Raw genomic sequence first — 27,689 nt, 5'->3', positions numbered from 1 at the left:
GAGCACTTGAGAAAAATGTGTATTCTGTTGTTTTTGGATGGAATGTCCTATAAATATCAATTAAGTCCATCTTGTTTAATGTATCATTTACAGCTTATGTTTCCTTATTGATTTTCATTTTGGATGATCTGTCCATTGGTGAAAGTGGGGTGTTAAAGTCCCCTACTATGATTGTGTTACTGTCGATTTCTCCTTTTATGGCTGTTAGTATTTGCCTTATGTATTGAGGTGCTCCTATGTTGGGTGCATAAATATTTACAATTGTTATATCTTCTTCTTGGATCGATCCCTTGATCATTATGTAGTGTCCTTCTTTGTCTCTTCTAGTAGTCTTTATTTTAAAGTCTATTTTGTCTGATATGAGAATTGCTACTCCAGCTTTCTTTTGGTTTCCATTTGCATGGAATATCTTTTTCCATCCCCTTACTTTCAGTCTGTATGTGTCTCTAGGTCTGAAGTGGGTCTCTTGTAGACAGCATATATATGGGTCTTGTCTTTGTATCCATTCAGCCAATCTGTGTCTTTTGGTGGGAGCATTTAGTCCATTTACATTTAAGGTAATTATCGATATGTATGTTCCTATTCCCATTTTCTTAATTGTTTTAGGTTTGTTATTGTAGGTCTTTTCCTTCTGTTGTGTTTCTTGCCTAGAGACGTTCCTTTAGCATTTGTTGTAAAGCTGGTTTGGTGGTGCTGAACTCTCTCAGCTTTTGCTTGTCTGTAAACGTTTTAATTTCTCCATCAAATCTGAATGAGATCCTTGCTGGGTAGAGTAATCTTGGTTGCAGGTTTTTCTCCTTCATCACTTTAATTATGTCCTGCCACTCCCTTCTGGCTTGTAGAGTTTCTGCTGAGAGATTAGCTGTTATCCTGATGGGGATTCCCTCATGTGTTATTTGTTGTTTTTGCCTTGCTGCTTTTAATATGATTTCTTTGTGTTTAATTTTTGACAGTTTGATTAATATGTGTCTTGGCGTATTTCTCCTTGGATTTATTCTGTATGGGACTCTCTGTGCCTCCTGGACTTGATTAACTATTTCCTTTCCCATATTAGGGAAGTTTTCAACTATAATCTCTTCAAATATTTTCTCAGTCCCTTTCTTTTTCTCTTCTTCTTCTGGAACCCCTATAATTCGAATGTTGGTGCGTTTAATGTTGTCCCAGAGGTCTCTGAGACTGTCCTCTGTTCTTTTCATTCTTTTTTCTTTATTTTGCTCTGCAGCAGTTATTTCCACTATTTTATCTTCCACCTCACTTATCCGTTCTTCTGCCTCAGTTATTCTGCTATTGATCCCATCTAGAGTATTTTTTATTTCATTTATTGTGTTTTTAATCAATGCTTGATTCATCTTTAGTTCTTCTAGGTCCTTGTTAACTGTTTCTTGCATTTTGTCTATTCTGTTTCCAAGATTTTGGATCTTGGAAATAGAATCTTGGATCATCTTTACCATCATTATTCTGAATTCTTTTTCAGGTAGACTGCCTATTACCTCTTCATTTGTTAGGTCTGGTGGGTTTTTATCTTGCTCCTTCTCCTGCTGTGTGTTTTTCTGTCTCCTCATTTTGCTTATGTTACTGTGTTTGGGGTCTCCTTTTTGCAGGCTGCAGGTTCGTAGTTCCCGTTGTTTTTAGTGTCTGTCCCCAGTGGCTAAGGTTGGTTTAGTGGGTTGTGTACACTTCCTGGTGGAGGGGACTAGTGCCTGTGTTCTGGTGGATGAGGCTGGATCTTGTCTTTCTGGTGGGCAGGTCCACGTCTGGTGGTGTGTTTTGGGGTGTCTGCGGACTTTTTATGATTTTAGGCCACCTCTCTGCTAATGGGTGGCGTTGTGTTCCTGTCTTGCTAGCTGTTTGGCATAGGGTGTCCAGCACTGTAGCTTGCTGGTCGTTGAGTGAAGCTGAGTGCTGGTGTTGAGATGGAGATCTCTGGAAGATTTTCGCCGTTTGATATTATGTGGAGCTGGGAGGTCTCTTGTGGACCAGTGTCCTGAAGTTGGCTCTCCCACCTCAGAGGCACAGCACTGACTCCTGGCTCCTCAATTTGGGATGATTTGTTGTCTATTCATGTATTCCACAGATGCAGGGTACATCAAGTTGATTGTGGAGCTTTAATCCGCTGCTTCTGAGGCTGCTGGGAGAGGTTTCCCTTTCTCTTCTTTGTTCTCACAGCTCCTGGGTCTCAGCTTTGCATTTGGCCCCGCCTCTGCGTCTATTCTTCGCTCAGACAGGACAGGGTTAAAGGAGCAGCCTCTTCAGGGACTCTGGCTCACTCAGGCTGGGCGGGAGGGAGGGGCACGGAGTGCGGGGCGAGCCTGCAGCGGCAGAGGTCGGCGTGACGTTGCACCAGCCCGAGGCGCGCCGTGCGTTCTCCCAGGGAAGCCGCCCCTGGATCCCGGGACCCCGGCAGTGGCGGGCTGCACAGGCTCCCGGAAGGGCGGTGTGGACAGTGACCTGCGCTCGCACACAGGCTTCTTGTCGGCGGCAGCAGTAGCCCCAGCGTCCCACGCCCGTCACTGGGCTCCGCGCTTTCAGTCGCGACTCGCGCCCGTGTGTGGAGCCCCTTTAAGCAGCGCTCTTAATCCCCTCTCCTCGCGCACCAGGAAACCAAGAGGGAAGAAAAAGTCTCTTGCCTCTTCGGCAGCTCCAGAGTTTTCCCGGACTCCCTCCCGGCTAGCTGTGGCACATTAGCCCCCTTCAGGCTGAGTTCTCGCCGCCAGCTCCAGTCCTCTCCCTGCGCTCTGACCGAAGCCCGAGCCTCAGCTTCCAGCGCTGCCCGCGGGGATCTCTCCGCTTTGCCCTACCCAGGTATGTGGGGAGTTTCTTGCCTTTTGGGAGGTTTGGGGTCTTCTGCCAGCGTTCAGTAGGTGTTCTGTAGGGGTTGTTCCACGTGTAGCTGTATTTCTGGTGTATCCGTGGGGAGGAAGGTGATCTCCGCGTCTTACTCTTCCGCCATCTTACCCGGAAGTCTCCGAGCCTGTTTTAACAGTCAATCTCCTATTTGCTATTAGACAAAATCACGGCCATCTTTTTTATTTTTCAGGCCGTCTTTTCAGAACAGCCCCACGTCCGATGAAGGGTTGAAATATCAGTGACAGAAAATGATGCCAGATGACCAAGACCTTTGGTCCACACTTTTAGTTCTGATGCTGCAGTCAAAAATCTGTCTTCTCACATACAGATGGCCAACAGGCACATAAAGAGATGCTCAGTATCACAAATTACTGGAGAAATGCAAATCAAAACTGCAATGAGGTGTCACCTGATACTGGTCAGAAAGTCTACATATAATAAATGCTGGAGAGGGTGTGAAGAAAAGGGAGCCCTCCTACACTGTTGGTGGGAATGTAAATTGGTACAGTCACTATGGAGAACAGTATGGAGGTTCCTTACTAGAGTTACCATATGACCCAGCAAAACAGAGTTACCATATGACCCAGCAATCCCACTCCTGGGCATATATCTGGACAAAATTATAATTCAAAAAGGTACCTACACCCCTATGTTCATAGCAGCACTATTTACAATAGCCAAGACATGGAAGCAACCTAAATGTCCTTCGACAGATGAATGGATAAAAAAGATGTGGTACGGATATGCGATGGAATTCTACTCAGCCATAAAAAAGAATGAAATCATGCTATTTGCAGCAACATGGATGGACCTAGAGATGATCATATTAAGTGAAGTAAGTCAGACAGAGAAAGAAAAATATCATATGATATCACTTATATGTGGAATCTAAAAAAAAAGGACACAGGGCTCCCCTGGTGGCGCAGTGGTTGGGAGTCCGCCTGCCGATGCAGGGGACATGGGTTCGTGCCCCAGTCTGGGAAGATCCCACATGCCGCGGAGCGGCTGGGCCCATGAGCCATGGCCGCTGTGCCTGCGCGTCTGGAGCCTGTGCTCTGCAACGGGAGAGGCCCGCATACCGCAAAAAAATAAATAAATAATAATTTTTAAAAAAGGATACAAATGAACTTATTTACAAAACAGAAATAGACTAACAGACATAGAAAACAAACATATAGTTACCAAAGGGGAAAGTGGGAGAGGGATAAATCAGGAATTTGGGATTAACAGATACACGTTACTATATATAAAATAGATAACCAACAAGGACCTACTGTATAGCACAGGGAACTATAGTCAATATCTTGTAATAATCTATAATGGAAAAGAATCTGAAAATGAATATATATATATTAATATATATAGCCATATATATATATATAACTGAATCAATTTGCTATACACCTGAAATTAACACATTGTAAATCAACTGTTTCAATTTTAAAATAAATAAATAAATACTTTAAATTTACATTTTTTCTAAAAAGTCTGTCTTCTCCTGTGCCAACCACGAGGCTCATGCTACCTGAATTCTTCCCATCACACGTCGGGAAGAAGACCTCTCCCCTCTCTGAAGCCCCTCACCAGACAAACCCAAAGGGTTTCTGACTAATCCTTCCTCTTCTTTCCTTCTGCCACCCTCTTCTCTAGAGCAACATTTTTACTCTCTCAAAGGAAAATATCAGAGGGAGAGAAGCAAATATATTGGAGTTACTTTCTCCCCAAAATGCTCTCTCTCTCTGAGCTCCACTGACGGTCAAGATGAAGGGCTTTGAAGCTCCGTGAATCACAGAAGAGATGATAAATTCCTCCCAGCACCTAAGCTCTGGAGCCTGGAGCCCAGAACTTTCTTGGTCTCAAACACCCCCAAACCAGTCAGGTTGCTTCTAAAGACAGAAGAGTGTTGGAAGGATCCTAGCCCTTTGGTCACAGAAACCGTGGGAGGCTCTAACCCTCAGCCATTAACAAGACCTCAATTTCCTCACCTCTCTCCCTTTCCAGCCTCTGCAGGAGGTGCCAACAGCTGGCCAAAGGGCAGGCAGAGGAAAAAGCTAAGAGTTTAAATAATCAACCAGGTTTCGCAGCCCTTCAGTGGAGGCTATAAGCTCCAAGCAAACATCTCTTCTCTCTCCATACTTTCACCAGGAGGATAAGAGATTCTCTTCTGGTTTTATAAAATAAGGATTTTTTGAAATGTAGATATTTTGATTTCATAATTTTCATGGTGCCATAGCTGCTACTAAGGTAATAATAGCTAGCATTTATTAAGTTATTTTTGTATATGGGAAACATTCTTTATCTTTGCTGTATTATTGGTCTATTTTAATTGGCCACACATGGATCCAAACAATTTGATTCCAGAGCCTGCACTTTATCTAAATGTCTCAGGTTCTCCACATTCATCAGGAAAGAGATTATTTGTTTGTTTGAGGGTTTTTTTTAATGGTAAAAACTTAGGAGGAGGGAGACCCTTCATCTTAATTCCCCTGTCTGGGCCCCGCTGCCCAGCATCCCTAGAAAGGAAGAGTGGACTCCATGCCCTCTTTGTGGACTGGACATAAAGGCCAGGTGGGATTCAGCAGGCGACGGCTTCTTTTCTTGCCCTGAAGGAAAGACTTGCCTAGTTGGGGCAGCTGCAGGGGTTCTAGAGGCAAGAGCTCGACTCCCTCTTTCTGAAAAACTACATGTAGGCTTCTCGAAATGGACTGAAGTGTTCCAGAAACTATACTCATCATTAAATGAACATTTCAGGGGAAGAAGTTATTTCTGAGTAAAAATTCATTACTAGAGTTCTTAGAGAATGGAAAGTATTGTAGTGAACTGTAGCGCAAATGCAGACCTCCAAAGTTTATTATAAATTCTACCATTCACATAAACTTTTTCAAACATCACTTAGTTTTATATACATATCAGTCATACTTAATGTCTAGAATAGTAAACGGCTGTGGTGTTGACTCTAATCCCCATACAAATGTTACCAATATTTTCCCTACCCTTGTTTTTCCTTCTTTTTTTCCTACTTTTTAAATTCATGCCATCTTCTTGTATTTTATGTATTATTTTTCTGTAAGTATGTATTTTTATATGTTTAACCATTATTATTTTAAGTATACTGAAGGATTTTCTATTATAAGATGAAATAAGATTAAAAATTAAATGTGAACAATCAATGGTTACATATTAAATTAATGATTATGTAGACCTTTGTAGAATTAACTGCTTTAAGATTTCTTATCAGTTTGAATTTCAAAATAGTATGGTATTTTAGATCCTTTTTTCCCCTGGAAAATTAGACCGTATAGCCAAGTTGCTTCAATATTCAAAAGTGGACAAACCTAACAACGAATATTTTCACAAAGGCTTTCGTGTATATGATGTGTAGGATCAATCTATCCAGTTTTAGAAGGAAATAGGGGCTTGCTACAAAAGATCAGCAATGGGTGAAGTCACAGTATCTCCTGGGTGGAAGGACTGAGCCCTGAGTGGGCAATTGAGGTGAGAAGGCAGAACAGGGACATAAAAGTAAAATTCATGTCCCAGGACAGTGCGATCAAAGGGCAGGCGAGAAGTAGACGGGAGACAGGACAGGAGCCAGGGGACAGAGAAGTCCCTGTGGGCTACACCTCCTCAAGAGAGTCTGAAAGGACAGACAGGCGTCAACCCAGGAGAGAGACGGCTTATCGGGAGGGGATGAAAAGGGGTGATGTACTTCCAGCCTCTGCATCCTAAACGTCTCCTTCTGCTAATGAGAGAGACAGAGACAGAGAGAGATAGAGAGACAGAGAGAGATAGAGAGACAGAGAGAGACAGAAAGATAGAGAGACAGACAGAGATAGAGACAGAAAGACAGAGAGACAGAGATAGAAAGACAGAGATAGAGACAGAGAGAGTGACAGAGACAGACAGAGAGAGATAGAGAGACAGAGAGAAAGAAAGAGAGAGATAGACAGACAGAGATAGAGACAGAAAGACAGACAGACAGAGATAGACAGAAAGACAGAGATAGAGAGAGAGAGAGTGACAGAGACAGACAGAGAGAGATAGAGAGACAGAGGACACAGAGAGATAGAGAGACAGGGAGAGAGACAGAGAGCTCGCACAGATAGCTCCCAGCTGAGAACAGAGGTGAACACAGGAGGGTCACGCCAAACAGAGGAGGGAAAAGAAATAGCCTGGAGATGGAAACAACCTAAGTGTCCATCAGCCGATGAAGGGATAAAGAAGATGTGGCACATATATACAGTGGAATATTACTCAGCCATAAAAAGGAACAAAATTGAGTCATTTGTAGTGAGGTGGATGGACCTAGAGTCTGTCATACAGAGTGAAGTAAGTCAGAAAGAGAAAGACAAATACCATATGCTAACACATATATATGGAATCTAAAAAAAAAGGAAAAAAAAGTGGTCATGAAGAACCTAGGGGCAGGATGGGAATAAAGATGCAGACCTACTGGAGAATGGACTTGAGGACATGGGGAGGGGGAAGGGTAAGCTGGGACAAAGTGAGAGTGGCGTGGACATATATACACTACCAAACGTAAAATAGAAAGCTAGTGGGAAGCAGCCGCATAGCACAGGGAGAACAGCTCGGTGCTTTGTGACCGCCTGGAGGGGTGGGATAGGGAGGGTGGGAGGGAGGGAGACGCAAGAGGGAAGGGATATGGGAACAGATGTATATGTATAACTGATTCACTTTGTTATACAGCAGAAACTAATACACCATTGTGAAGCAATTAGACTCCAATAAAGTTGTAAAAAAAAAAAGAATAAAAAGAGAAAGAAGCTGAGAATCTGCCTTTCTGAGACGCAGAGGAAGAAAAAACGGGGCTGAGGCTGTGAAGACGGGGTGAGTGAGGCCCTGGGCTCCCAGAGAGGCAGAGGGGTCTGGGGAGGTACTAACGTGTCTGACTCGTGCCTCCTAAGAGGGGAGAAGGGACGCCTGGGTCAGCAGCAAAACAATACAATAAAAGTGCGAAAAACAGAAGCAGGTGTCCGCCCGTGCCTGGTTGCTTATCCCCTGGCTGCCATTTCTTATAGTCACTTCCCCCAGCAGCTTTTGAAATAAGGTCAATGTGGGTTGAAAATGGATTGTTCCAGGTGCACCGAAACGTCGAAATTGCCTTGCATAACTCGGAATAAAGAACATTCTATATGGGATCCCAAAGAATTCTAGTCATTGTTCAATTCCTGTTGGGAAGCTGGTGAGCAGCCTCCAGCCCGCCGGGAAGCACAGCTCAGTCAAGGTTGGAATGTACCCCTGGGAGAAGCAGCCTCCCGGGCTTTCAGCTATTATGCTTTTAAGGGCCACACACCTGAACAAGGCTCGTGAATTCTGGCCTGAAGTTACCAATAGCTCCACACTGTAAATTCCCTCTCCCCCGTGCCTTTTGTAACTCTGCCTGTTCCCTCTTCATGTCTCTGCCTCTTTCATCTTCTTTGTGTATGAGGGCCAACTCTTCTGTTAGACAATTAACTCCTTTTTTTCCTTTGTGGACGTGAAGACAAAGACGGCTGCGGCATAGGCTGGTCATACGCTGAATGTGACATCTGATTCAGTAATCGGAAAATAAGCGAGTGTTAATGTCAGCACTGTCTCATCAGTGAGAAAATTACAACCGTGCACTCTGATTTCTGTTTCACAAATTGTATGCATGTACTACTGTACACATGTACAACAGGTTCAAGGACAAACCTTAAATGAGAGAAATGAAAAGTAAAACAGAAATTCTAAAATGTTCTTCCCGCATCCTAGTGGACCATCTCGTAGGCAGCTGCCTTGGAAACAAGTGTTCCAGGGATCCCACCTTCAGCCCTAATTCCCATCTTCCTGAGATCGTGGGCAGTTGGTTATCAACACTTGCTTTTAGCCGTGACTGACCGGCTCCAGGAGCCTTGGGTGAGGGGACAGACCTTGACCTCTGAGGCACAGTGTGGGCAGCACTGCTCCCACTCTAGACGGCATGTCCTCTGGGCAGAGAAACGGTGCCTTAGTCTCTTGATGTTGTCCATACGGTACACTGTGCCGACTTAGAGAGAAGGTCAGGACAGCATTGCCCAACAAGTACTCTCAACTCCAGGAAGCTCTGTACCTCTCAGGCCTCGCTGGCTTCTGGGCTGAAGGCAAAGCCGTCCAGACAGACCAGCTGGGAAGGTGATGGTGCCCAAGCAGCAGCCACCACAGTTCTCCCTCCCTGCTCACACCCCTCTGGACACTGAGCAGTGAGTTCCCTGAGCTACCATTTCCTGGCAGGCTGTCCATATCGAAACTGCAAGATAATGAGAAACTAAACATTAATTAAAAAAAAGAAGAACAAAATCACCTTTAGAAAAATATATGTCTCTAAGTAAATTTCAGGTAAGACCAATGAGTTTTTAATAGTTCCCTCTAAAGCTAAGAAGACCTCTGAGAAAGTCTCTAACTATTTCTATAGTCAAAACAGACTTTAGGGCTTCCCTGGTGGCGCAGTGGTTGAGAGTCCGCCTGCCGATGCAGGGGACACGGGCTCGTGCCCCGGTCCGGGAGGATCCCACATGCCGCGGAGCGGCTGGGCCCGTGAGCCATGGCCGCTGAGCCTGCGCGTCCGGAGCCTGTGCTCCGCAACGGGAGAGCCCACAACAGTGAGAGGCCCGCGTACCGCAAAAAAAAAAAAAAAAAAAAAAAAACAGACTTTAATGATTTTTCTGTTTTCTTTTCTGATTATGAAAGTATGATGCACATTCAAAAAAAAAAACTCGCTTGAGAAATACAGAAGAGCACAAAGAAACAAAAATCCCCTATAATCCACTAAACTGTGCCTATCGTTTGTGGCAGTTTTTATGTTTAACTTTAGAAAAAATGCTAGAAAAAAAAAAAGAAATTTTCCCATCACTCATGCATATAAGAGACTCTGTGAGTTTAAATGGAGCCTTAGGGTGGAGGGCTTGGTGCCCACGAGCCAGAGATGTGAGCTGGTCATTAGAGAGTAATGAATTTCTCCTGTACAATTGTTAGATACAAGATATAACATAGGATCAGTAAAAAGTGTAACCCATCTACAAGACTTTTGAATATTCCTTTCGCCTCTTTGAGAAAAATGGCTACCAGAGAATACGAATACTTGAGAAAATAAATACCACATCTTCTATATACAATGGAATATTACTCAGCAATAAAAAAGAATGAAATTCTGCCGTTTGCAAAATGTATAGACCTGGGGGGTATTATGCTTAGTGATTTAAGATAGACAGAGAAAGACAAATGCCATATGTTTTCACTGGAATCTAAAAAATAAAACAAATGAACAAATATAACCAAAAAATAATAATAATTGAAAAAACAGAAATTCAAGCAAGGTTCATCTGTAAGGAAAAATAAGCAAGGCCAAAATATCATGCTTAAGTACTACCTCCAGAAACAATAAACGTTGGGGGTAAGAAGAAGTAGAGAAAGCTCTTTAAGAGTAGATTTTTTTTTTCCCTTTTCTATTATATCCCACTAAGATTTGATGTCAAGACAAATGGATTTCTGGAGCATTACATCTTCCTAGGCTGCCTTGACTTCAGAGCAAGTGAGCATCCTCAAGGAGCTCACAGTCCAACAGAAGCAGACAGAAGTCAGTGCAACAGACTGTTGTAAGTGGCTCCTACTGTGAGAACCAAGAAGGAAGCAGGAGGAGGCCAGAGAGGCTTTGTAGAGAAGATACTGTGCTGAGCCGTGAGGTGAGCGTGCACCCAAGAGCTGGGAAGGGGAGGGCTCCCCAAAGGAGCTGCTGGGGGCGTGAATTAAGGAACTGAAAGCACAGGCTAGTCTGGAGCACCGGACACCCAGTGAGGGTGGGGATCACAGGGACAAGGTGGCAGTAGGCTGGAGCCCCTTCATGGGGAGCCGGGGGGCCTGATGAGGACCGTGGGGTTTATGGTGGATGCAGAGGAGCCTAGAAGGATTGTCAGCAGGACGGTAACAAAGTCGTCCTGGCTGCGGGGGAACGGTGCACTGAAACGGTGTGAGCCCAGAAGGAGAGAGGCTGTAAGATGCTTTACTGACTCAAGTCAAAGGTAGCAGCAGTGGGGCTTCCCTGGTGGCGCAGTGGTTGGGAGTCCGCCTGCCGATGCAGGGGACACGGGTTCGTGCCCCGGTCCGGGAAGATCCCACATGCCGCGGAACGGCTGGCCCCGTGAGCCATGGCCGCTGAGCCTGCGCATCTGGAGCCTGTGCTCCGCAACAGGAGAGGCCACAACAGTGAGGGGCCCGCGTACTGCAAAAAAAAAAAAAAAAAAAAAAAGGTAGCAGCAGTGGGAATGGAAAGGAAAGCAGCGAGGGAGTGGGTCTGTGGAATGATCACGACCCTGTAACTGACTGCAGCCACCCTCCTGGCTCTCTGGCTGTAGATAAGGGCAAGGCGGGACATCCCTGAAACAGGTGGGAAAAAAATCCACAAATCCTAACTCCTTTGTAGAAACAAGGAGCAGCAATGTATATGCATCTAACTTATAACCTGGATTATTTTTTCCATCGGTTCATTTCCTTCTTGAGAACAAGGTGTATTTGCCAGAGGTCTGTTGCTTCTCTGCCCCTCACTGATAGAGAGATAATAAGCCAGCTTCTCCCCAGCCTCTAAGTCACTCCCTGATCGTAAGGCTGGATGTAAAGAAGAGAATGTCACCTCCTTCTGATCCATGAACTTCCATTCAATGCCTTGTTGCTGAAGGGGAATTTTCATTTGGGATCAACACATATACACTACTGATAGTATGTATAAAATAGACAACTAATGAAACATACTGTATAGCACAGGGAACTCTACTCAATGCTCTGTGGTGACCTAAATGGGGAGGAAATCTGAAAAAGAGGGGATATATGTATACGTATAGCTGATTCACTTTGCTGTACAGTAGAAACTAACACGACATGGTAAAGCAACTATACTCCAATAAAAATTAATTTTAAAAAGGGGAATTTTCAAAATAAATAGAGTAACTGTGAAATGTTTATTTTTCAATTGCAAGTTTGTGTGTTTATATATGTGGATGTGGATGTATACATGCATAGGTGTATATATGTCTATATTTATTCTCCTGTATAAGAAATAAAGAGTTTATGGGTGTAATTTACAAATGACGATTTTACTATTGATCTATTTACAATTTTATTTGACTGAATAGATACCCTGAGTATATAAAATAACATAATTGAGATACTTTTAAGTACATCAAATATTTGGCAGCCTTAACATTGTTTGATAGCAAATAAAATCATGGTTTTAAAAATCAGGTTTTAAAAAAACCTTTTTAACGTTTTTACGAACATTCAAACTTACAGGGAAATTTCCTTTTTTATATAACTCAGATTATTAAAAGGCAAATCTTTGTTTACTATATACTAGAAGCCCCTATTTAGTATTTGCCCACTTTTTTGTTCTGTACTGTGCAGGAGATCCTTCTGAGCTGCTGATAGCATCAGTTACTTCCTAATTTCTAATTCATTTGACTTTTTTGATAGAGAGGGAGACACTGAACCCACCCCAGTTTGTCTCAGTACTTGAGTCTCCAGGCCTCAACAAAGATATTGCGGTCATTTAGATTTGTCTCCAAAATCATGACTGGCCAGATCCAAATCTCGCTGTGGCACTGATGATCAAGTGTGTCCTCAACAACTTTCTAACGGGAAATAAGCATTTTATTCAGTTCTCAGCAACTCTCCTTCTAAACCCCCGTAAGGCCCAGAGATGCTCCAGACAGTGCAAATAAATAACAAAGATTTTCATTGGCATCTATCACCTTGCTTTCGTCAACATCTTGCAATATTAATTGAGCAGCCACCATGATGCCAACCACCGAGGGCTAAAAACTGGTTTTGTGTTTTAAGATGTTGATCCTCTTGAAAAGAAACATGACTGAGGCAGGATTGCGCCACCATCACGCCTCAGGCCTGCTGGGGAGGGCAGTTCTGTCCCAGGAAGGAGAGCCTCACACTCACCACACTTCCGCCGCCTCCAGGCTGGCCTCCCGCTCCGAGGCAGCAATAACCCCCCTGCACGCACCTCAGGGCACAGCAGTTCCCAGCCTCTGTCTGCCCCTCTGCCCACGACTCAGGGGTTACAGAACCTGCTGCCTTGTCTCCTCTCTATTTGGGTGGTTCCAGCACAGCAGTTCAAACAAATCTGAGCCAGACCTCCTCACAGCTTGAAACAGCAATGGAAAAAGCCCCCAGGAAGTAGGCTGGAGGATGGGCCAGCCACCATCCTGGTCCCCGGAGACTGTTGACGGATCCCAAGTAACGAACGTACGTGAGTCATGCATCCACGTGGCTGGAGAGGTGATGGAAATGAGACCGGGTTGTCTACAGATTGGCTGCACTCATTCAGTCATCTATTCAATCATCCATTCAGCAAATATTGTTTGTCACCTACACTGTTCAGACCTATCAAATCACCGAGGACACATCCTGAACAAGACAGACATAATCTTCCACACCTGACGTGAAGCACTTTGAAAGCAAGAAGAATAATTCAGTGCAAGCACATGACTCAGTCCTGGGGAGTCATGGAAGGCTTCAAAGAGGAGACGTCTAAAACTTGAAGGATGCACGAGGCTTAGACACATGGAGGGCTGGTCGGGGCTGAGCTGGGAGAGGCCCCCAGGGGCACATGCCAAGGGAGAGGTGAAAGCCCGCACATCCATGCACGGGCCAGCGCGCCGTGGGAAAGGACACTGGCCCGTCTCAAGCCGTAGCATCGGACCTACTGAAGATTACTCCAGATCGCTAAATATTGGGTTGCACCGTAAGAGAGTGCCATTTTTCTAGGTTGAAATGGTCTGATATCAGTAGTTTCACATGGTTCAACCTAATACTTCCCAGAACAATAATCCCTTGATCATTTTCCCTTCTAAATGAGTTTCTCTCTAGAAAAAAACCACAGTGGCATTGAGAAACATACGAGAATCAGTAGGACTGGAGTAGGGCAGTGACGGGTGGTGATGGTTCATTCCGAAGGACCCACAGAGGCCACGTGGAAGAACGCATGAGCTGCAGTGGGACATTTAGGCTTTACCCTTCGGATGATGGGGATGCACAACGACCAGATTTGCATTTTAAGATGCTCACTGGAGATCACCTGGAGAATGGAATGGAAAGGGCAACACTGGACACAGAAAAATGTAAAAAGCAGCCCTCACAGTCATTCAGTGAGAGAAGACAGACCTACCCTAGCGTGGTGAACGGAGGTGGGCTGGAGGATGCTTACAGGGGCCTAAGTGGCAGGACCACAGACTGACTCCAAGGGGGAGATGAGGGAAAGGGCAGTGAACCTGAGTCCTGGTTCCACACAGGCACCAGGTGGGAGGGCCTCAACAGGTAGGGGAGGGGTCGTTCCCTGGACTGCATACACAGCCCAGGGACCTGGCTTGGAGGGAAAAGGATGAGCTCTGGGCATGACTGTTCAGCCAGTTCTGACGATCAGGACAGCAAACATCAGAAGCACCAGGAGGTGAAGGGAATGAAGGTTTGCTGACCGCTGACTATGAGGGTGCTTTATATACAGTGGGTAATAAATGGCACACACCTGGAAGGTAGGTACCCACCCTTCTGTTTTACAGGTAAAGAAATTGAAGGTGAATGCTTACCCGAGTTTAGGTAGCTGATAAGTGATAGAGCTGCTATTTAAAGGGGCACTTCTCTACCTATACCCACGTCTCACAGCTCCAACCTGCCACCCACTCACCTAACAGAATGCAGGGCATGTGGGATGCTTACAGCTAAAAAACAGTAAGCAGAGTTAAGATCAAGAGGGATGTGCAGAAACCTGTCCCGGCAGAACACACGGTAGGGGAGGACACCAGACTCAGGGCAGTGTACCTGACCCAGCTGAGTGCCCTACTTTCTAAGGAGGAGAGACATTTCCTTAGAGGATGCCTCTTACCTGCAAGCCCTCTCACCCCATACCTGCTACAGGCCACCTTCGTTGAGGTTCCTCCCCACATCTAGGGCACAGGGGTCAGGGCAATACCAGTCAGTGGTTGGAAGAACTTGCTTTCCAAGCATTAGAATCAACCCTGCAGCACCTCACTTGCCCTGGAGAGCAGAGCTCAGCTAGGCAGCCCCCCTTAACATCTCTTAAGGGGGAAGCAGTATTTTAGCCGATGGCATTACACTGGCAGACAAAGGTTTAAGGCATAGCCTGTTTAAAGAATTATTTAACAATTTCCAAAATAGTAGCAAAACATTTTCCATAGAACTAAATGAGTCCCAGGGAGGAAAGCACATATTACATTTTCCTACTTGTTTCCTTAATTAGGAACAGATCCTGGTGGCTGGGATTTATTTTCATGAGTACACATCCACCAAAACCAGAAACATCTTGACACGATGCAGCATCCCTAATGTCTCTCAAATCTGAATTCCTAACTGGGTTTTTTAAAAAAAAAAGGCACGAGAATTTTTCACACTTGTTTTGATTCAGGATTCAAAACAGAATCTAAGATGTGCATTTTTATATTGTTCTAAAACGTAGATAAGCTGGATCAAAATCCATAACATCCACTTCAGACATTTAAAAGAAGAGAAAGACAGACCAAGGCATGAATTCTGAACTTAACATACCAAGGATGATTCTTCTTCTTCTTAGGAAACATGAAAACAATCTTGTCATCTCCCCGGACACTTTTCAACATCTTAATCTACTTACTTTTTATAAAAAGAGAAAAGCTCTGGGATATATTTGTATGGCACCTGCTTCTTCTGTTACAGGATTCAAAGGACTCCTTTTTTTGTGTTTTTCTTTGTTAATTTATTGCAGAAATGGGCTAGCCTTTTTCTTTGCTTTCACCAAGTTCTGTTATAATAAAGAATCCAGACATGTCACGGAGTCTATAATGAAGAAGTTACCATCCCTACCTGTGCAGTTTATCCTCAAGCATTTCCATGTACTTCATAGTATTCGCCTTCACGCTGGTTCCTGCAAAACAAAAATCCAAAATTGATGCAACTGGAGTCAGAGATTGAACAAAACCCAGAACTGCTCAACGAAAAGCCAAAACCCAAAGGATCACAGTTGAGCCGCTAGTAATGATAACATCCTATGTTTGGAAAACACTCGAATCCATTGGACGGCTTGCCTGGAAGGATGCGTTGGAAGGGGTCTGAGGCCTCCAGGCACTGCCGGAGTCGGAGCCGGGGATCGAGGGCATGATGCCTTTCACTATGTGCTTTCAAAGGCATCTTATCCGGTGTCTGGCGTGGATCCCTTTGTGCCCTGTGCCCCTCACCTTTCCCACCTGGTAGCCAAAGGCTTGGTTGTAGAGTTTGGGAAAGAGTGCGAGCGAGAAGAAGACCCCATCCTGTGGTTTAACCAGAGAACCTCACCAATGGTAGCTGAGGATGACAGACCCTTCCGCTGAAAAACAAACAGGAGCCTGATGCAGCCAGTGAGCTGACATCAACTACTCAGCTCCCAAAGCTGTGAGATCAGCTTCTCCTAGAGGTAAACTCAGTGCCTCATAACCACCAAACACTGAAGGAATAGATGGTCCTTGGGCAAATAGATGACCATCAAATAGATGGTCCAATGGGTCAAAGAGGCACTTTGCTAATGTAGAAGAGGTTTGGTACCTTTGGGGCAAGCTCTGACACCCTCTGTTTCTCCTCCTCTGAGGGGTGAAAGTGCCTTGGTCTCCAGGGGACCCCCGAATGAGATGTGACTTCCAGCCCCAGAAGAGCGGCCGGCAGAGATGCCTCTGGAGGATGGTGGCAGTAACCTATTGATGTCATTCCCTTTCTGTCCTCACCGGTATTACGGCCATTGTGATATTTACCATTCTTTTTATTCCAACCTTCATTCTCAAAGGTAATTTGTGCTGACGGGCTCATGAACACTCAAAAGTTGGGGTACATGGAAAGCATGCTGCCTGACTCTCAGCCCTGAGTGTCCGCCTGGGGGACACTCAGGACCCCACTTTGGTCAACATGTATGTGTGGAGTGAGGGACAGGGGCTGTATTGGAAACTGGAAAAAGTACCTTGAAATTCCTCATCAAGAAACCAAATATTCCCAGGAACTATATACTTCATTGATCCCATTTGGGGAAATACTGCTCTAAGAATAGAAAAGCCAAACTGATGACCTTTCCGATGGGGGAAAACACACCTTATCAATGAATCAGTAAGACTATTATTAAAAGGCTATGATTAAACTGATTATTCTGCTTCAGTTGGAGTCACATGAAGTTATTTAATAAGGCATTGCAATTAATTTTCAAGAATAATTAAGCTACTCTTAATCCATACTCTCAGACCACTCTGTTTTGTTTTCATCAGAACATTTACCACTACCTGTTTTTTTTGTTTGTTTATATGCTTGTTATTGTCTATTTATTCCCACTACAAGGTAAGCTCTGTAAGAATTGGGATGCTGTCTGTCTTACTCAATGCTGTATCTCCAGTACGTTGAATCGCATTTCTTTGTACTAGTTTCTCAGCAAATGTTGACAGAGTACTTGAATAAATCTAGTACTTTTCTCTTTGTTAAAAAAAAAAGAAAAGAAAAGAAACCAAATATTTAGATGGAAATGACAACAAAATTTCTGGTTAATTCGTTGATGATAGTTAAAACAGAGATGCATACAGTGAAAGGAGCTGTTTAAGTTGATCTCTTATTGATTTGTGCTTGCCTAAGCTAGTTAACTTGCCTAAGCAAGTTTAGGTGTGCTAAGTTTTGTTTTGTTTTGTTTTGTTTTTGCGATACGCGGGCCTCTCACTGTCACGGCCCCTCCCGCTGCGGAGCACAGGCTCTGGACGCGCAGGCCCAGCGGCCATGGCTCACGGGCCCAGCCACCCCGCGGCATGTGGGATCCTCCCGGACCGGGGCACAAACCCATGTCCCCTGCATTGGCAGGTGGACTCTCAACCACTGTGCCACCAGGGAAGCCCGGTGTGCTAAGTTTTTTCTCTAAATAAATCAGTTAAGTATGCGTTGTCAGTTCCTACTATGAGTCAGGTCGTGTGCCAGCATGGGGATTTAGAGAACCATGGTGATGCGTTTCTTCAGAGCAGAGATCTCACTGGTTCACCTGGAATAAGTACTGCAAATTCAGAATATCCCAACCAGACATGCTCTGTTTCACATCCTATATGCATTTATGTGGCACACACTGTCCTAAGCCCTGGGTATAAACCAGTGAGCAGAATCAATAAAGATTCCTGCCTATGTAGTGCTTCGTTCTGGAGGGGCAGGTAATAAAGAGGAAATAGAAAGTTCCATAGACTACTAGGGGGGTGATAAGTATTATAAATCAAGAGAAGGGGATCAGAGTGGGGCTGCAGAGTGGGGCTGCAGAGTGGTCAGGGTAGGCTTCGTTGAGAAGGTGACATTGAGTAAAAGCATGGAGACGGCGGGGAGAGCACGTAAGCAGCACGCCGGGAAGGGCAGAGACGCAGAAGGGCCGGCCAGGGCAGGAGTCTGCCTGAGTGTCTCACCAACATGTGGCCAGAGCAGAACGTTCCCTTGGGGAGAAGCGATGAGGGCAGAGAAACAGCTCAGGTCCAATCACGCAGGCCACTGCAGCAGACTCTATTTCCAAACACGGCCACAGTAATATTGCTGGCCCCATACGCTCTTCCAGAACTTGGCCACTGTCCATCAAACAGGGAAACCTATTTCCCTCCCCTTGAATCTGAACAGGCTAGGACTGTTCCCCCAGCTGCGTGTGGCAGGAAGGATGCTGTTTAACTTCTGAGGCTAGGGTCCAGCTCCTGCCTGGCTCCTCCTCCCGGGAACCCAGCTGCCATGCTGTGAGGAAGCCCAAGCCACACAAGAGGCCACACGGAGCTGGTCTGGCTCATGGCCGCCGGGGCAAAGGGCTCAGCCTACAGCCCGCGTTTTTTGTTTTTTTTTTTTGGCCGCAACATTTTATTCAGTTAAGCAGGCTCTCGGAGCAGGAGAGAAACGCCAGCTGCAGGGGGCAGGTCCTGCAGATCCATCCCTGCATCCCCTCAGAGAAGGAGGTGAGGTCCTGGGGACAGCTCCCTCCGTCCATCTGTCCCTCCGTCCAGAGTCCCAGGGAGTGGGTGCCCCTGGGCAGGGAGTAGTTACTGGGAGGTAGGGTAGGAAGAGGGGGGCTGGCTCCCTGCCGCTCCCAGCAGAGTCAACCCTGCCATGGCTGCTGCTGGGCCTCCGCTAGACCCCGGGCGGGGCTGTGGACCCAGAAGCCCCAGCACGCAGCTGGGGACAGGGGGGAGTCAGTGTTGGGAGCACATGCCACCAGGAATTGCTTTTTAAAAAGTATAAAGTGTTTTGGAAAAAAAAAAAGGAAAAAATCTATATAAAAATTTCTTCACATATAAAATCCTGAAGAAGGTGCAAGGTAAGACCCGGTGCTAGGGGCGTGCTCAGATACGCAGAGTGTGTGTGTGTGTGTGTGTGTGTGCAGACGTGTGAGTGACCGAGCTTTCAGATGATTTGGGCCTTTCACTCTGAGGGACCCGGACATCATGGAAGGGAGACAAGCCATCCCTGCTGCTCCCTGTCGAAACCCCTGACTCACAGAATTTGTGCACATAATAAATGGTTGTAAGTCATTAAGTTGGGGGGATAAGTAGTTCTACAGCTATAGTAACTGGAAAGCTATCTCAGGATTTGGGGTGTTCTGAGTGAAATGGGAAAGCACTGCATAAGAATGGCAAGAAATTGGCTCGTGGCTGCTGTGTTGAGACCAGACTGTAGGAGGAGGGGAGGTGATGGGGACTGAGACCAGGGCATCAGCAGGAGGCGGTGATAAGAGGCAGATTTTAGGTATACTTTAAACAATAGAAACAACAGGAGTCCCTGACAGATTGGATTTGCATGTGTGAAAACAAGCCATGTCAAGAATGACTACAAGGTTTTTGCCCTGAGCCACTGAAATAAAAACAGAGTCGCCATCAACTGAGAAGGGAAGATGGCGGTGAAACCCGTTTGGGGAGACAAGCAGGACTTCAATTTTGGATTGAAATTTGCTAAGAAAGTAGAACTCTAAGGTCCGTTCCCCCCCCACACAAAAAAAAGATAAATACGTGAAGTGATGGATGTGTTAATGAACCTGATGAGGGGAAACTCTTTCACCATGTATATCAAACATCACGATCACGTTGTACACTTTATCTCACAATGCTATTTGTCAATTATACCTCAATAAAGCTGGAGAAAATAAAAGCAATCAAAAAACTTTTAAAAAGAGTCCAATTTTGGATACGATAAATTTAGGTTTATTAGACATCCAGCAGGACGGGCAAGTGTAGAGTTGGATATATGAGTCTGGAGAAGGTCCGGACTGCAGATGGACACTCAGAAGACCCTGGCGACTGAAGCAAGGAGACGAGATGTCATCACGCAGGGAGTGAGAGTAACTTAAGAAGCCCTTGGTGATCCCATATAACTATGATTATATTGTGATAGCACCTTTCATGCAAGGGACAAAAATTCATAGCACCTCCCTTGAGGACAAGACAGCCATATTCTCGTGTTTAAAATAATCCAGAGGTACACGCTATGAACGATTTTGTTAAGAAATCGGACACTAAATATTTGAGTCGTCTAAGCACTTGATGCTCCAGTTAGTAAGCTGCTAGACCCACACAGGAACATCTTGTCCACGGGCCCGGAGGCTGCCATCTGCAGAGGATGCTGTGTTGATTGCCTTCGCTGGATCCTGACTCATCTCCCAGGCCTGCCTTGCTCACATATTCCTGGGTTGACTCACAACCTTCCAGAGAGGCCCAAACCATAGACGGGGAGTTTAGGTTTTTAACTTCCTAAGAGATATGCAACTTCCTAAGAGATATGCCCACAGAGACACTGACTGAGAACAGAGTTCATCCTTTCTTCCCTTATCACCAGCCCTTCGCTTCCCTCCTTTCTCCAGCATCTTAGAGCAGGGACCCAGAGAATGGCAGTGGTGGTGAGGCAAGATTCCAAGAACCAAGGATGGTACCGAGGGAAGCTGAGTACTAAAGGGAAAAGGAGACCAGGGGTCACCAGGCATCCTGATGCGGAAAAGGCAGGAACACTTCCCCTCCTCCCCACATGCTAAGAGAATCTGATATCCAGAATTGGGCCAAAATATCAGAATGGAGTTCATATAGTTTTATGAATCCAGTTAAACAAGAACTGATTGATCACTAAACACAGAGAAAACATTTATGGGAGTGCATGGCACAGACACAAATCAATGTTACAGAAATGGAACCTGGGTCCTACTTCATGCAAGACACTATGTAGGCACTATTTAAGTACAATAGAGATACGGCCTCAAGGAGCCCGGAGAGCACTGTAGGGCCAGATGCTAACATTGATTTCTCCTGGGAGTGCATAGCAACATTTTCCATATGTCTTCATCATAAGGGATAATCCAAAAATATCCTTATGAGTCTAATGGAAAAAAAAATTACCAAGCCACCCAGCAATAAATATCCTTTTCAGGATAAACTAGGAAGGTAGAAGAATGTTAAGTAGAAGCAGGTCTAACTAGGTTTCATTGCATTAGATCCTTTGTTTGCATAATAAAAGGACAGCAGTTTTTGTCACGATAACAGTACAGGGAATGAGTAACACGCAGGCAGCCTTGCCTGCAGATTGAATAAAGCAGTGGTTCCAAAGAACTTCAGCCCCACCACCCTCAATTCATAAGGCAGCATCATAAGGTCGGTACAATATGATCTCAAATTTGAAAATGGAAGCCGAAGGGACCTCCTCAGTTTAGCATCAATCACAAATGTTGTTTAGCATCAATCACAAACGTTGTCTAACATCAGCCATTTTATTGACGTGTTTCTAAAATAACCTAAGTACCAAGTGAGGTCTGACCTCGTTTTATGAAAATAAGTCAGCAGATTTCAAAGGTAGATTTAGCCAAGATGAACACCCATTAGTGAAATCTTCCAGAAGGAAGATGTGAAAGACAAGGGAGAAATTTTAGAATTCTGAGAAACTTTTGAACATTTGAAGTATTATTCTTCCGCTTGAGTTAATGGAAGGACTTCTGTTTACCTGGGTAATTAAACTGCACAAGGAGATGAAGTAGTAAAGCAGCACTAACAAAGAGCCACGTAGGGCAACAACATGGAAACAATGGACTTGCAGTTGGATTGTCTTGGTAGGTGGGATGGAACAAGATTGTAAGACCTTGAAATCTGGCAGAATCTGTTATAGGAGGTGCTACACAACTCAAATTTTACTCTGAAGATGGAAATACCAGCCTGAACCCTTGCTGGTACCAAAGTGATCTTGACTGTCACACTGGAAACCCAATATGCAGAAATACTTGATATCAAGTTAATGACATCAATCTAGTTAAGATTTTATTGAGCACTTCCTACGTGTCAGGTACCGTTCAAAACATCTGCTCTAAATGTCTCACAATAATAGTACCTATGAAGCAGTTAGTATCATCCCCATTTTGCAGTTAGAAAAACAAAGGGGCAGTGAGGATCATTAGCTCACACAGCTAGTGAGGGACAGTCCCAGAACCCACTGTTAAAGAACACAACCTCAATTTTAAATAATAGGAGCGAGGAAATGCACACTGAATAAACGCATGTGAAATTTCAGCCGCCAGCAAAATGAAGCAGGTGTTCAAAGATAATAAATTCAGGAGAGGCCAAAGACTGCTGCAAAAAGTCAGAGTTACAAAGAGCACTGGCAATTACAGAACGGCCACCAACAAATGGAAACCTAATAGCATGTAAACTGTGGGGGAGAATACTGCTAACATATCAGCATAAAATACATTACCATTGTGTAATATATCCTATATCTGCTAACATATCAGCATAAAATACATTACCATTGTGTAATATATCCTATATCTGCTAACATATCAGCATAAAATACATTACCATTGTGTAATATATTTATATCCTATATCTGCTAACATATCAGCATAAAATACATTACCATTGTGTAATATATCATATATCTGCTAACATATCAGCACAAAATACATTACCATTGTGTAATATATTTATATCATATATCACATATATACGTGTGTACATATACGTATACCTGTGTGTGTGTATCTATATATATTGTATAGGCCAAGGTGATTTCAAAGTAGTTTGCAATGAGAAAATGATTACTAATTTTCCCAGGCTTATATTCAGGTAGGGTCATTCCTCGCTATAATAAGATGTCAAATTCATGTGGTTTTACAAGATTTTTGTTTGCCTCTGTAGAGTTGTTTACAGCATTTTTCTGCCATCACTATGTGTAGTGGTCATTTACATAAAACTCTCAAGAGGGAGATTCTGAATTAAACAGGATATAATCCTTCCTAGGCTTTAGACTTGTCACTGCATATCCGCTAGGGTTGGAACCAAATGAACACAGCATCACTAGATTAGCAATGGACTCACTTCTCATCGGCAGGACAGCATCCTGTGTGGTGTTGTTAATTCTCTCTGACGTTGGTAAGAGATTTGCAGAGAGAAGAAGAATTATCAGATATGGGTCCTACAGAATTAATAAACACTAACAAAGAGCGGGCCTCTCTTTGGGGTCGTATCTGACTCTCATTCTTACATCTATCTAATGTTTCAATGTTTCTGAAATGCCCACCACGTGCCAGGTTCTGCATTAGGCACTGTGGCTTCAGACATGAACATGATGCTGCCCTTAGCCTGGAGAAAACCAGGTTTGGTGACAGTCACACAAATAGATAGCTAATAAAAGCAATGAGTTTGGTCCAATGATAGAAACGTAAAGCAGCGGTCACTCTGGGAGCATCGCGGAAGGAGATTCAGCCTAGCTTGAGGGGATAAAACGTGAGTCCCAGCGGAAGTGACTGAGCAGAGATCCTAAAGGATTTTCCACGCTGGCTGAAGCCGGAAGAGACGTGCATAATCCAAAACAGCAGTTGCACATAAAATAAGATTTGCGTTTCAGAATATCAGGCATTTAATGCCGTATCGTTTTACCTTCCCCATAATTTCTGAATCATTTTTCCCTAAGCTTCCACGTAGATTACTTGGTGTAGCGCATGATCCCACACCAAGGGAAGATGAGGTGGCTACAGGAGATGGGCAGGTCCAAATGTCCCAAAGCACGGGCCCTAAGCCTCTATCACCACTGTCACGGCCACTCTCAGAAGTGGAAGTAGAGATTAACAATTCGTCCAGATTTTCTCCTTTGGGCAAGGTGAGTGGGGCTGCCCCGTTACGCTAACTTCAAAGGCAGAGAGTGGAAAAAGCCTTTTCAGAAGTGGAGCATCCTAACATGATTCAGTTGTCCGTGAAGAAAGTAAAAGCAATTATTCCTAGCTGTGCTGATGTTTACGCTACTGCTTCTACCGTTTTGTGCTGTGTGACGGTGTCTGGCTGCATCTGCCCCGTGAGAAGCCCTGCCCTGTCGCCCTTGAACCCAGAGGGACTTAGCCCTGACACTCATGTCAGTAGAAACCACCCCTGCTTAGATGGGAAGAGAGCGTGGGCAGGAGGAAAGGGAGGAGAGTGAGGAAGGAAGCTCCCCGAGGTTTAAAAACATTAACTAGATAGTGAGCACTTGCTCTATGTAACAGATACAGCCCCACTTCCAATTTGACCTGCTGCACTTGTCACCAGTTAATTGGGTGTCATCTGATACAGTAATTCTCACTTTCCCTGTTCAGACCTGCGCCTACATGCAATCTCCCCGTGCCCTTGAAGCACACAGCCCATAAATCAGCACTATTCAATGACAAAAAGAAAACCAAGGGCACACGGTATGGAAAGCTAGGCGGAAAAAAGCTAACACTGTCATTTCCATGCAGCCTCCCTCCACAGCTCCCCTCACTCACACACCCTCACCAGCCACGCGCTCCCACTGACTCCCCAGCTTTCTCTGCTGACAGCAGGCCTTCGGTTTGCTTTCTTGCTTCCTAGAACGTAGCCTTGAAGGACCTGTGACCTGGAGACCCATTTACAATATTTTGTAAGTGGCTTAAAATGTCAATTTACTAGTTTTGCCTGGGAGGGTCCATTTGAGACTATACACTCGCGTTCTGTGATTCTTTCTCCTCCCTTCCCTCAAAGACACGCACACCTCACACATGCCCACATGACTTACTTCTCTTCGTTCTTTTCAAAAGGCAGACAAGGAATAGAATTGGGGACTTTATTTTTAAAGTGGAACACTATCTTCTTAAATAACTAGTATTAAAACATTTTAAGCCCAAATCCACACTTGATCTTTTATTTTTTAATTTTTATTTTATATTGGAGTATGGTTGATTTACGACGTTGTGTTAGTTTCAGGTGCACAGCAAAGTGATTTCAGTTATACTTTCTCAGATTCTTTTCCCATTTAGGTTATTACAGAATACTGAGTAGAGTTCTCTGTGCTATATGGTAGGTCCTTGTTGATTATCTATTTTATATATAGTTGTGTGTATACGCCAATCCCAAACTCCCAATTTATCCCTCCCCCCGACCTTGATCTTCTAAAGCTAAGGAGAGAGAGCTCACACTAGCTGCCGGTGTGATGCTTTCAGTTGTGTACATTATTATGAGAATTATCTCTAATTCTCATGCTAACTCCCTAAATCCCTTTTGAGGATAAAGAGACAGGCTGAAGGAAGTTCATGCCAGGAGTAAATAAAAAATAAAGGTTCAGGGCTTCCCTGGTGGCGCAGTGGTTGAGAGTCCGCCTGCCGATGCAGGGGACGCGGGTTCGTGCCCCGGTAGGGGAGGATCCCACATGCCGCGGAGCGGCTGGGCCCGTGGGCCATGGCCGCTGGGCCTGCGCGTCCAGAGCCTGTGCTCCGCAACAGGAGAGGCCACAACAGTGAGAGGCCCGCGTACCGCAAAAAAAAAATAAATAAATAAAAAAATAAAGGTTCATTCGGTTTTATTCCAGAGTCTATGTTTTTTCAAATGCACAATACTGCTGCCCAATTGTTAGGGAACATAACTTATGAATTTCACTGAAGGAAATCCACATTTCACAGAAGGAAAGAATTTACTTTTCCCTCTAAAGCAGAGGCTTTACATCCATTAAAGGCTTGAAACTGGAATCTCTCTATTTGACACAAAACTATCCTAGTCTGAAGGTCTGTGTGATCTATTGCCCTTGGAAGAGAGATCCCGGAATGTGGGTGCGGACACTCAGATTGTGCTCCAGGGCAAGGACTGGCCCGTGTTAAGCTGATCAGATCCCCGACAACATGGTGTATCCCATGTTGAAGATGCCCTGCTGCACCATCTTGGGACATAACTTGCGCCCAGCAGATTTTGGCAGGGTGGCGCCGGGGAGGGAGAGGGGAAGATTTTAACGTCAACCTCTCTGCTTACGTGAATCACACCCACGTCTCCCTCCTCCGACACAGGGGCTCCCTGCCCAACACCCTTCCCTCTGGGGGCTGATCATCCTCAACCCAGCCCCCTGCTAGCAGGTCCTAGCCCTCACCTGCTTCTCAGCAGTCTGCCCTCCACTGAGGGCACACGGATGGGAACAGTCAAGCTCCCTGCCCCGGAGTTTCCAACGCTGCACTGAGTGAAGAGGCCCTTCCCTTTCCAGGGCCCAGAATGAGGGCTGCAGCCGCCACAGCCAGGCTTCCGTCGAGGATGAAGGTAACACTCAGAGGTCAGCAGAGGAGGGACGAAGGGGAGGGAGTCCTGACAGCTCTGGAGGCCCCCTCCACCTCCAGGAGGGTGACCTGAGCCAGTACAGACCCTCCTACTGTTCCCTCTGCCTGGAAGATCCTCCTCACATGTTTCTGCCTTTCTGCCCACCGAGATGCTCCCTGCTTCCCATGTGTTCTCTCCCTTTCTGGACTCCTACACACATTTCCCACCTTCCTATAGCCTCCAAGCTCATTTCGGGTGCGGCTATCCTCTCTGCCGGGAACCTGGACGCTATGTCCTTTGAACCCTTAGCGCCCAGCACAATCATGGGCCCAGAGAAGGTGCCCAGCGCCTCAGGCACCAGGTCCCAGGGGCCAGTGCCGTGCCAGCCTCGATGGAAGCCACAGTGAGGAAGACACGTGTATGTTCTCAAGGAATCAACAGCCTGATGAGACAGAAATCAGAACAGATTCTCAGGATGCTGAGGAACTGAGGTCATCAAACAGTGAATTACTGGAGAGTGGAGTCCTCCACGAATGCACCCCAGCCTGAGAAGGTGAGAGGGGGCCGCCTGGGCTCCCTGGAGCTGAGAAGGATGTGAATACAGGGCTATACTTCAGTCTCTAGTACAAACAAAGCAACACATGTGGAAGAGGAGAGGGGAGGCGTGATAGGGATGAAATAAAGAGGGAAGATTCCCGAACTCCCATCTTTGACACTAAGTCATTCACAAGGCCACCAGCATCACAGACCATCGGCATCCTGCCCATCCCTGCTGCAGGCACTGATCTGCTGGGCACCCAAACAGTGCAAATCCAGATGAAATCCATTCACACGTGGACTACACAGACGTTCCCAACCTCTTACAGGCTGGGACAAAGTCCAAAAGTGAACTGGCTTTTTTTTTTTTTCCCTAGATAAGGGCCAGACAGGGGCCAGCACTACACCTGTGGTGGAAAACTTGGAATGTGGTTCCACGTGAGGCTCCGAGCACGGAGTGTGCCCATCCAATCAGAGCATGTCACTCACCCCCATGCATGAGCACAGCTAACTCAGCCCCAGGGTCCAGCTCACAGCCTCCCAGCCTCTCCCCGTGAGGGCAGGTGGACTCAGGCATATCAATAAGACACCCCAAGAAGACCAGGTACCTGTGAATTTAAACTCTAAGATGCAGTGAAATGTAATGATTATTCTGATAAGTCTTCTACATGTGCTTTGGAAAGACTACCTACAGTTTTTTTATTGCCCTATTTTCTCAAGCCTTTTGCAGAAGAAGTGGGTTTTCAGTTGGCTCTG

At 45.3% G+C, this 27,689-nt stretch overlaps 1 protein-coding gene across 3 annotated transcripts in view; it reads right to left on the bottom strand.

Annotated features, from left to right (window-relative positions):
• Positions 1 to 27,689, bottom strand: part of DISC1 (DISC1 scaffold protein) — a 361,524-nt gene that overhangs the window by 65,119 nt on the left and 268,716 nt on the right. For all 3 annotated transcript variants that reach the window (XM_081223881.1, XM_081223879.1, XM_081223880.1), the window contains exon 10: positions 15,721 to 15,781. In XM_081223881.1, coding sequence (XP_081080007.1) covers positions 15,721 to 15,781 — 61 coding nt within the window. The remainder of the gene's footprint in view (positions 1 to 15,720; positions 15,782 to 27,689) is intronic.

This window comes from Mesoplodon bidens (genome assembly GCF_964165515.1).
Source record: "Mesoplodon bidens genome assembly, chromosome: 1".
Lineage (NCBI taxonomy): Eukaryota > Metazoa > Chordata > Mammalia > Artiodactyla > Ziphiidae > Mesoplodon > Mesoplodon bidens.
The sequence above is the reverse complement of the archived record's forward strand: the minus strand, read 5'-3'. Positions and strand labels throughout refer to the sequence as shown.